Here is a 12,312-nt window from a genome sequence, read left to right on the forward strand (position 1 = left end):
TAAAAAAAGAAACTGTTGTAAGGGTATGGCTGTGTAACAACCCCTGTCAGCCAGTGTTTAGCTAGCTGTATTAGCATAATGGTTTGAAATTAACAGGTTAAAAATGTATCATATTTTGCCTGAGAAACTACAATTTAATCTAATAAATGTAATTAGATTTTATCTGCAAAAGTTTAAGTACTAAACAAAATATTGTTTTCGTAAAAAAAAGTTACATTCTTACCCTTTTTTTCTGCATAAAATCTGCATAGCCTCTATATTTACAGCTTTGACAACCATTCGGGATCTGGGAGGAAGTCAAAATGATCAGAGGACTTAATATTATCCCTAATTGGTGGGATTGGAGGTGTTACAACTCTCCCCATGTTACAACCACACTTCAATCTCAATTCATTTTTAGCCTTGTGTCTGGCTGGAAAATCACTTTTTCAAAACTGTACTTTTTTCAATTAAACTATTTTGCATATTTTTGTCTATGCCAGTCATGGTAGTTTCAATAAATGTTTGTACGGCCAATTTTGGCACAATGTGGGGTCATTTGATTTCCAATGTAAAATATGGATCCTGCAACTAGTTTCTAGTTAAGTCTGCCATAACTATTATGAATGCAAATTGTGTTGAAAAAAAAGAAGAAGAAAAAGTCAACATTGTGCTGTTTTTTTTTCTCTTAGGGCAGTACAAAGACCAAAATACAGTCAAATAAAGCACATGGGTATGAGTCAACGTGGAAAATCACAGAACTTTTTACCATTGCTCCACTCGAGTTATTCATGAATGGGCCACTGTTCTCAGGGTGAACAAATTTGGGCTTGATTACTTTCCCCTGACAACGCACAAGAAAACATACTGATAAAGCCTACCGCTTTTTATATTCACATATACCAGAAATAAAATATCAAATTTTTTATATGAGCTCGTAAGACAGATGCATCTATTAGAGCAGAAAACTAAATTTTAATTTCTTGCTATCGCGACAGGATGGTTAACCGATAGCAGAAAGCATCGCTAATGTTATCCTGTTTAAGAGCCTGATGTGGGGTCGCTTTATCGCTCTATCGCTAAATATATAAATACCGCTGGACTCTTGATAAATGACATTAGGTTATCGATAAAAAGCGAGCTTTGGGCTAGACAGAGAATTTAAACAGAAACCCGTTATAGTGCATGCTATTACAGTAACTTAGTTAGTTAGCATCTAGCTACAGGTCTACAGTCATGACGCCACATTGCTAACTGAGCTCATAGAAATAACTGCCAACCAAAATGCCGTTTTACTTTCTTTAAGCGATAAACGGGATTCACCTGGATGCCCGTCGAACATACACTCGTTGGACTACTTAACGTTAAATATGTTGTTTTGACTCGGAAACTGTTTTGAGAATAAGTTAGCCTATTTAGCTTTGTGCAGCTGCTCTTCATACATAAACTTTCGTATTTCACCGCATAAGTCGGTTATAACTCAGTTATCGTGTATGTTCGGGAACTAAATACGTCCCCGGTATATTTTTTTGTCGTTGTAAGCATCAGGCTTGAATCTCATGTAAAGTATATGAGTGTATGATAGATGAGAGTGAGATGCAGCGGTGGTGAGGGATGCCGTGTGTGCTGGAGGATGATGCGGATGAGCTGGATCATCACAGTCATTAACAGAAGAATGATGAAGATCCTGATCGCCCTCGCTCTCATTGCTTACATCGCCTGTGAGTATATTACAATCACTGATATGAAATGAAACATACTGAATGGCTGTCTGTCTGCTCTACTTTGTTTCTACCGTAATGGAAAACTTGGAAATATCTAATTGAAAAGTAATGTACGTGGATTTTAATAATGGAAAGTTATGGAAATGTATCTCTCCCCACCCTCCCAAAAAAGTACCAGGCAGTATCATAGTTCAGCCCATGGTATCTGATGGCCCAACTGAAGCATGGTATTTTAATGGCACTGTAGAATACCATGGTACATGAATATCATGGTATTCCTAAGGTACATGAAGACTTGTTGTATTAAAAAAACAAAAACATAGTAGGCTAGTACTTTGCAAGGTTCCCACAGTCACTGAAAAAGATCAATACATTTTAAAATTGGGATCTCCAGGCCTGTAAAAATCATGAAAAAAGCTATTTTTTAAAATTATTTCATTTCTGAGTGCAGTCCAATGTTATTTTAATAGAATTGATATAATATATTTCTAATATAATTTTATTAGTTTTTTTTTGTTCTTTGAAATTTAATTTTGATTTATTTCAAATTTAGTTTATCTAGTACACCAACATCAAGTAAAAAATGAAGATGAGATGTTTAACTAGAATAAAATAAGTTAATAATTTCAGTTAGTGTTTATTTATGTCAAGTAACGTAAATTATTGTTATGGTTTTAGTTTTGTTTTTGCATCACAAACAACAGGAATAATCATGTAAATAGGCAATCGGTCAAAAATTGAGGGAATCAGGTAAATGGTAATTTTTGTTCTACACCCTTCCCCTACCCCCCCCCCCCCCCCTCTCTCTCAATTCAATTCAATTCAATTCAATTCAGAAAGCTTTATTGGCATGACAAAGATACATTTTGTTTTGCTAAAGTATTAAAACAACATACAAAATGGTCTAGAACATCTGAACATTTAGTAAGCAGCCTATATGTAGAAACAAATAAAAGAAATAATAAAACTAAATAAAAAAACAATATCAAATATATAGCAACAAAAAAAATAAATAAATACTAATAATGATTAATTATTAAAAAAAGATAATACAGAAGTCATGCAACAACTGGACATTATATACAGGTGTAGGCCCTATGGGGGTTTGGTTTTGGGCTTTGAGTGTATCTATTGATTGTTTGTTTCTTGGTTCTGGTTGTCCCTCAGGAGATGGCAAGATGCTACAAATCTTGCGGCTATATTTGTACGTTTGGCATTTTTGACAAGAATGAAGCAAAGTTATTTGGTTTGGCTACAAATGTTAAATATGGGAAATATTTGAATAATTTTGGGGTAATAGTGGTGCCGGATGTTTTGATATTTTGGGCATTCTATGAGGAAGTGCAGCTCAGTTTCTGTCACTCCCAGGCTGTAGTGCTTGCTGGATACTTTGTTAATGTTTTCCTGAGTTTCACATCAGTCATATCTGTGTTGGTAAATAACACTTTAGCAGCTGTTACTTTTTGGCAGTGTCATAATTGCATGCCCCTGGATTGTGCAACAGGCTTTGCATCGATATGTCTGCATCTGCTTTACAGTGCTCAAAATGTTGCTTATTTGCATCTCATTCCTCTTTTTTTACCACTGAGGACATAAAACTCATTTAGTCACACCCTATATTATATCTAAACTGTGTGGTAGTTAATGTGTGCTGTTGTGTTTGTCTGAGAGTGAGAGGGAATGTTGTTGCTGTTGTTAACCTATTTTTGGACCTGTGATATGAAATGGTCAACTTTGTGTTGTGACACCTCTAGGGCTAGTGCTGCTGATAAGCTTACCTGTTTCATAACACCAATATTAAAGTTTTGGAGGTCTTCTACAACAGTTTTACATGCATCAAAGCTCAAAAAACATTTTCTCATCATATGCATTGCACCACATTTTTCAGTGATTCTCAAATCAGTCTCTCTAAATCCCTTCTTTCTGCGAGCCTACTCTGCTCTGATTGGCCAGATGGTTATGATTGTTCTACCGCGTACAGCGCGTTTCGGAAGCTAACACCCATTCCCACAATTGAACTTCAGCTCCTAAAGCTCAGCGATTGTACACACTGTAAAGACGGTAACAATGACGTCGATTTTACCATATCAATACGAGCACAAGTCCGATGATGGAACATTAGAAGGACTAGTTATTCAACCTGAACCTCCATCGCTACTCAGTTTGAGGTACATTATGAGATGTTGTAACTGTAATTCCTCACCATCAGAATTAACAAGTGTATGTATATCAACAAACTGATGAATATATTTTTAATTTATTGAGGAGCACATGTGGGAACTGTATCAATAATGGTGTATACGATAGTCCAGCACTAACATGAATGACTGATGTAGCATAAACGTTTGTAAAACAAATCTTGTTTATCTTTACTCAAAGTAGTAAGAAGAACGACAGACAATCGGTATTAATAGACACAGTTTTAGGTAATAGTGGCCCACAGCTGATTTGCTGAAGCATTTCAGGAAGACAGTTATAACGTGAGTTAGCTAGAAACTTACACAAAATAAAAAAACACGTATTTTGAACACTCTGCAACTACATAAATAATTTATATTTAAAGGGTTAGTTCACCCAAAAATGGAAATTAGACCATGATTTACTCACCCTCAGGTCATCCTAAGTGTATATGACTTTCTTCTTTCAGACAAATAAAATCTGAGTTCTATTAAAAATGTCCTTGCTCTTCAAAGCTTTATAAGGCAGTGAATGGTTATGTCGTTTTTGAAGTCCATAAAAGTGCATCTATCCATCATATAACTGCTCCACACGGCTCCGGGGGGTTAATAAAGGCCTTCTGAAGCGAAGTGGCTTGTTTGTGTAAGAAACATATCCATATTTAAAACTTATAAGCTAAGGCCGCTTTCACATCTACCTTGTTTGGTCAGGATTTTCTGACTTTTCAGTTTGGTCCGAATCAAAATTACAGGTGTGAAACCTCCCCCGTACCACAGTCCAGACCAAACAGACGAAATTTGGTCCGACGAAAAGAGGTAGTCTCGGTCCGGATCAAACTGAACAAAGGTTAGGTTCGTTTTTAGTGTGAAAGCATTTTCTGTATGATTCGTACTTTCAGACCATTTACACGAAGTTCCTGTTTATGTTTAAATATTATGTTATTTTTAAATTTCATCTAGGCTACATAGATTATGAAAAGTGAAAAGATGCGCAATATGTCAGAAGAAAGAAGGTCAGATATGATTTTGAAATAAATTTTGTATGATTTTGCTTAGAAAGCCTTTCTTTAATGTGAATTTTGTTATATAAATTGTATCTTCATTTTAATCAACGTTTAATCAGATAATTGCCTGGATTTAATAAATAAGAAGCAAATAGTCTATAGCAGACAATAATCGCGGGAGCGATCACATGCTTTACAGGAGCGCGTCTCAAATAAATCGAAACTCAGCAGGCTAATTGTCTCACAGACATGAGAAATATGTGTATATAAAGCTTGAAATGTCCACTTTTAAACGTAACAAAAAGAAAATAGTCAAGCAATGCGCACTGTTCAATTGTGGCAACGATATGCGTCCGTTCATTCATTCTTGTCAAAGACGCTGATGTCAGACGCACGTCCGGTTACAAACCAATCAATGTCAAGATGCAGCTCACATCGATGATGACGAGTGGACGCAAGTGTGTCATGTAAAGTTCTTTAGTGCGGTCACATAATTGCAATGTGAAACCAAACCAAAACTAACCGAATGTATAAAATAGAGCCCGACCGATAAAGGATTTTTAAGGCCGATACCGATACAAATATTTGGTCACTTAAAAATCCGATATTCCGATATATCAGCCGATATATATAAAAAATAAAAAAATAAAATAACAGAAACGCGTAAAAAAACACAAACAGATTTCCCTTATACATCAGTTATTTGTAGTTATTCATGATCCCTCAGCCTCTCTAAAATAATATGATAATGCAGTTTAAAAATAAACTTGTTTGTTTTATTGTTACAACAGAACAGAGGAACATAAAATATATTAAAGTTCTGATAAATAAAATGTATAAAAATACAAACTTAAGATATGAAACTTAAAGTCGTTTGGACGAAAACACAATAGGCTAACAAAAACAAAAAATCAAAGTTACCAGTATTAATAGATGTGGTAAGCTTTATAAATATAACTTTTAGCAAGACTGGAAAAAAAAATATTCAGTTAAGTTCTAGAAGTTCTGATAAATAACAACAACAGCAAAACATAAACTATATACAGTATAAATATGAGCCACCTTATAATTACAATGTCAACTTGCTTATCCCTTTACATGCACTTTTAATTCTATCCATCAAGCTACCACAAACCATTTTCAATCATCATTTGCTGCCTGCCTTCTAAAATCTACTAACGTTACTGATGATGACTCGTGTAATCCATTATTTGACTCGTTAATGCGGCGTCTGAACGAAGTCACGCACTTTCGTTCACTCTTCACGAGCCTAACTTACGATTTACAATGCAGAGACTGGAACTACAAATATACTAGTTGTAAATACAGTAATCATTACTTTATTTAGGCAGAATAAGTTTGTTGTGTTTTTCAAGGCGCATTAATGTTAGCGGTCTCCCACTGATAGCCATGGCATTAGCTAGCTTTGTGGTTAGCGTCTATGATAAGTTATAATTTAGAAATATGTATACTTTTTCAAAATAACGGGCAGGGGAGAGATGATACGTCTCATGATGTCAAACTGTCAGACTATTAAAGAAATACATTTTATTCAGTCACATTGTCCGAGGTAAAATAAGTCAGTCAACTGTAACCTAGCGTAATTACCAGCTCTCTTGGCTTACATGTAACAGCAAAACTGGACTTGGCAGTTACAAATTGTGTCATGTTATTTGAGTTAAGAGAACTGATGGGGATGTTCTTTTAACTGTTATTCAATTCAAGCAATGTATGTCTCGTTGCCAACTTACATGCATTTCGCGGATGATCTGTGTTGTGAATGCAGCGCTCAGAGCGCTGAAGCTCAGCATGACTCTGCTGGATCAGCTGGTGGTGTTGCCAGCCGGCACGTTGTAGAGCGCCCTCTGGTGGACAAACTATGAAACGCCAACACTCAATGTGTTTGAGAGGTGTTTCGTCCGGTTTTTTTATTTTTTAAAAAATATTCATTTATCGGCCATCATAAATGCCGATACCGATAGTTTGGAAAAAGCCTAATATCGGCCGATAATATCGGCCCGCCGATATATCGGTCGGGCTCTAGTATAAAATGTATCAAAACATGAACTTAAGTTGGGACCTTGGTTCGGACTTTCAGGTGTGAAAATGCCCTGAAATAACTAGCTTCCGACGGTTGACTCACTCACCCTCAGACATTCTCTGTGACTTGAATAAGCCCCCACCCCCTATTCATCAACATATGATATGCATACATGTTGTCTTTGAAAATTAAAATGTAAAGAATTTTTATTTGAATTGTGTCACTATTATTGCGTGAGCATGAATAAAATTTAATAAAATATTTTCCATTTCATTTTAATATTGGCAGTCTTGCCTCGGATTGTAGTGAAAATTAAACGTCAAATCACCAATTGCATTTTATTTTTCAATTTGACAGGAATGATGCATTGTCATTGTGAAAATTAATAAAATGAAATCATTTCATTTTATCATTTTCAATTTTGTCACATTTCGCGTACAGTTTTCTATAATGAAATGGTTAATCTGGTTTTAGTTTAAAACATGTTTTCTATTTAATGAATTAATAAAAAATTGGCCTTCCATAAATTGTAGGCTGTATAATATAATGAAAGCAACGTCCATCTCATGCTTGTGTCTCACTATAGCCAATGTCCTTTTATAAGTCTCATTTACATTGTCACTGGAGAATCAGAGAGGGTTGGTGAGTACGGGGAGCATTACCACCCGCAGCGTCTCCCTGCTGAGTTAATAGCTCTAAAGACTAGTAATCAACTTTCGTTCTGTATAAAAATATCAGAGGCAGTTGCTAGGCTGTCATTGACTGCTGTCCATGCAGTATAATCATCCCCTACCCCCATGTATTTCATATAATTTTTCTTTCACAAAAACTGCAGAACATTTGAAAAGGTATACTGATACTAATGATCGGTCTCGGGCACAGCATTTGTTCACTGGCATTAGCCTGCGTTCACACCTGTTGTGAGTCATTATTCAGGATTCTTTGCTCATTACATGTTCTTCTGCTGAAAAGATCTGTGAGAACAGACAAATTGTTAGATGCCATGTTCAAATTGATAGTTGAATGCTATTCATCACACTGTTAATGTGATGCTGATAGATGAATCAGATGATTGAGAGATTATCCCCTCAATTTTCCACTCTGCTGGTGAGTCTTTCTTACTGAAGTGCATCTTGATTTAAAAAGCAAGCCATTACTTAAATGGGTGTTCATAAGGGAACTGCAGGGGGATTATACCTTTAATTAGAATTTAAATTCTGTCATTAATTACTCACCCTCATGTCGTTTCAAACCTGTAAGACTTTCGTTCTTCTTCGAAACACAAATGTCGAGCTGCAGTTTTGGAGATGCTCTGACCCAGTCATCTAGCCAATTTGGCCCTTGTCAAACTCGCTCAAATCCTTACGCTAAGGGTGGGAACCTACACTGGTCTCACGGATCGGTTCGATTGTGATCATCATGCCATCGATTCGGTTCAATTTCGATATCACGATGCATCAAAATGCATTACAATTAGGGATGTAACGATTCACTCATCTCACTATGCTATACGATTCAAGATACTAATTTCACGGTACGATTTTCTCACAATTTTTTTTTTGACAAATTATAAAATAAATGTTTTTTTTGTCATTTTATTTCTCAGACAAAATTCTGCATATTTCTTTGTAAAATGTAAATGTATATTTTATGTCAAATAATGACCCAATTGAAATTTTGAAACCAAATCCTCAAAAAGTCCTTCAAGGAGATCTTCCAATGGTGTTTTCTTGGGATTGTTTCAGCTTCTTCACCCTCGTCCTGCACTGAGGAAGAGCAGAAATAAAAAGACTAGGTCCAATTAAAACCGTGACAGGGGTTTCATATTGTTATAAAGGCAAGATTTTAATTATAATTTGTATCATTACAGAAGAAATACATTTATATAGATAGAAAAGCACAATCACAACCTAAAGCACAATCAATGTAGAATTCAACAACTTAGATACGGCGCATCTTCCTCTGCTTGTAAACAAAGTTCCTCGCTTCCGGGTCATGTGTCAGAACGCCGGCTCTATTCTCGCGCATGCGTCGTGGTGCTTCATGAGTTCACTTAAGAGACCCAGAATAAACTTGAATAAAGTCGCTATTTAGATTTTTTGTTTGCGCACAAAAACTATTCTCGTCACTTCATAAAATTATTGTAGAACCACTGTAGTGAGATGGACTTTGTAACAACCTCTTTAGTACCTTTTATGGGTCTTGTGTGTGCAAATTACATTGCTGCCAATGGAGGCCTTTCTGAGCCATCAGATTTCAATAGAAATATCTTAATTTTTGTTCCGAAGATGAACAAAGGTCTTACGGGTGTCGAACGACATGAGGGTAAGTAATTAATGACAGAATTTTCATTTTTGGGTGAACTAACCCTTTAAGCTGCATCATTAAAGGGGTACTTCAGCGCTGGAAAGATGCATGTGTTTTTAAATTTGGGTCATTTATGTAGTAGAAATGTGAAATTATTTTTGAATTTGGTGCCTTCTCGACTGAGAAAAGCCAGAAAATGTATTGGATGAAAGACAACAACTCCCAGAATGCACTTGCTTCGCTGCCCTACGAGGCCACTCCCAAGCCAGTCTGTTTGGCGCGTTTTCAGTTCATGCGTATGGAAGCTTAACTTTCATAGGAATTCATTGAGAACACTCGCTTTGCTGCGCACCGCTCCGTTATGAATGTCCGTGCGGCCTGTGTCTTACATTCTGTGAGTGAGATCCCACCCCTATGGGCGGGTTGAAAACATGCGGAACTCTCTCCTACTACTGGCTGTAGTCTTTAGCCTCTGGCCAAAAAAGTCTCCGATGACGCAAAATGACGATATTTGCGTCATCGGAGGCTTTTTTCCAGACATAAGATACATAAATCTCTCGTCTCAAGGGGATATGAGCGGGGGAAGCACGATCATTCGAATATACTACTGGGTTTCTACTGATACAAAGCTTGATGCTAAATTGCTAAAGTAACCCTTTAACGTAATTTTCGTTACGCAGTTAGGTGATCTTAGAAGTCGGGAGTTTATCACAATCACACTGGGCATCTACAAGCACCTATAACCCTGGTAGGAGAAAATTCATTCAAACATTCAATCTCTTTTAACTCAATTCCGCTTCTCTGTTTGTGATCAGGCCATTTTAAGCCGTTAAATTCTGGGAACGTTTTCAGTGATCCAGTAATCGAATTAATTCAAAAACAGTCCAAAACAGTGCTAATGTAATGAAGGCCAGGCTGATTACATCAGACAAATCAGAGAGGCGTTTTTAGTGATGTACAGGAGTCGTGCAGTAAGCGCATGAGAGTCTGTTGTATTGATGCACAAAGAACAAACAGTGTCCGTGCTGTAGATCACTGATCACGCGCTGCGTTTATGTACAGACACATTTCAGTACATTTGCATTGTTTCTACACACACTCAGGAAGGATAATGTTTGATTTGTCATGTGTACGTTATTGTGATTAGTAATCATAGGTTTATGCAGTCAAGTCAAAGCGTTTTTTTTTTTTTTTTTTGGCATCTCTGTTTGGTCCTGTTCAGTATCGCTGCTTGACTCTGAAGCCGCCTTTCCACTGCACAAGACATTCGGACACGACTGTCGGAATTTGCCCCTTGTGGCAGTCGACGGGAATTTCATTATGATCGTACACAGCAACATGGGAGAGAAGCTTATCCTAGCAGTTAAACAAGTACACAGAATAGTGTGGGTGTATAGCCTATATATATATACACGTGTGTGTGTGTTTGTGTGTGTATTAGGCCTAATATATTATTATTAGGGGCCAAGCACCGAAGGTGCGAAGGCACCTATTGAAACCGTTCCCGTTCTTATTATTATTATTCATCTTCTTCTTCTTCTTCTTCTTCTTCTTCTTCTTCTTCCGCCACGAAGTCTATGGCAGCCCATAGAACCGTATGGTAAAAAGTTGTGAAATTTGGCACACTAATAGAAGACAGTCTGAAATGTCACCGTAGCAAATTTGGAGTCTCAAACTCAATCCCTCTAGCGCCACCATCAGTCCAAAATTTGACTCATGTTTATGCTAATAACTTTTGAACCATAAGGGCTAGAAACAAAATTATTTTTTCCTCTGATTCCTTGGCTCAAGACGATTCGATTGCACCATATGACGTCATTTTCCGTCATAAAAATTTTCCCGCCATTTTTAATTTTCCGAATAACCTACTTTTACGAACTCGTCCTAGACGGTTCATCCGATTTGCACGAAAATTGAACCAGATCATCTTCAGACCATGATGACAAAAAATCTTGCAAATCAAGTTGATTCGTCAAATCATTTGCGATAAACGCGCAAACAAATTTTACGTAGCGGTTGCAAAAACACACTTAAGGCAATATCTCCGCAACGCTTTATCGTATTCAAACCAAACTTGGTACATCTCATCACAAGCATGACTTGAGGCAACATACAGCGTTTCGGCGCAGCGCCACCTACTGGTCCGGAGATACGAAAAATTGCTATTTTTGCTTATAACTTCTGAACTGTTTGTCCAAAAATCATAAAAGTGGTTTCGTTAGATTCAAGACGGCATGCCGAGTCGTCTGATATTAATTTTTACCATATCGGCCATTTTGCTTGTCGGCCATTTTGATTTTTGTCAAAAAATGCTATATTTTACAAATGCATTACTGTATTGTTACTAAACTCGGTATGTGACTTCCATGCCATGCCCTGAAGGTACTCAAAAAGTTTTAGGGCAGTGCCACCTTGTGGTCAAAAGATATAACTAACTTGACAAAAATGCTAATAACTTTTGATTAAATTAGCCTAGTATATTAAAACTGGTCATAATAGAGTCATTGGCTCATGCCGATTCAATTGCACCCTATGATGTCATTTTCGGTCATGATAATTTCCCCGCCATTTTTAATTTTCCAAAAAACCTACTTTTGCGAACTCGTCCTAGACGGTTTGTCCGATTTGCACAGAAATTGAACCATATCATCTTCAGACCATGCTGACAAAAAATCTTGCAAATCAAGTTGATTTGTCAAATCGTTTTTGATAAACGCGCACACAAATTTTGCGTAGCAGTTGCAAAAACACTCATAAGCCTATATCTCCACAACGCTTTATCGTATTCAAACCAATCTTGGTACATGTCATCACAAGCATGACTTGAGGCAACATGCAGCGTTTCAGCGCAGCGCCACCTACTGGTCCGGAGATACAAAAAATGGCTATTTTTGCTTATAACTTTTGAACTGTTTGTCCAAAATTCATGTCTTCCGCACCATGCTTTGAAGGTACTCAAAAAGTTTTGGGGCAGTGCCACCTTGTGGTCAGAGGTTATAACAAAATTTACAAACATGCTAATAACTTTTGATTAAATTAGCCTAGTTTAATGAAACTGGTCATAATACAGTCATTGGCTC

At 36.8% G+C, this 12,312-nt stretch overlaps 1 protein-coding gene across 2 annotated transcripts in view; it reads left to right on the forward strand.

Annotated features, from left to right (window-relative positions):
- Nucleotides 1–988: 988 nt before the first annotated feature.
- Nucleotides 989–12,312, forward strand: part of uxs1 (UDP-glucuronate decarboxylase 1) — a 111,501-nt gene continuing 100,177 nt past the window's right edge. Inside the window, exon 1 of one of the 2 annotated variants that reach the window (XM_079821026.1) lies at nt 989–1,700. In XM_079821026.1, the coding sequence (XP_079677152.1) occupies nt 1,565–1,700 (136 nt within the window). In that variant the 5' untranslated portion in view covers nt 989–1,564. The remainder of the gene's footprint in view (nt 1,701–12,312) is intronic. The other variant, XM_079821027.1, reaches the window with a different exon arrangement.

This window comes from Gobio gobio (genome assembly GCF_949357685.1).
Source record: "Gobio gobio genome assembly, chromosome: 7".
Classification (NCBI taxonomy): Eukaryota; Metazoa; Chordata; class Actinopteri; order Cypriniformes; family Gobionidae; genus Gobio; species Gobio gobio.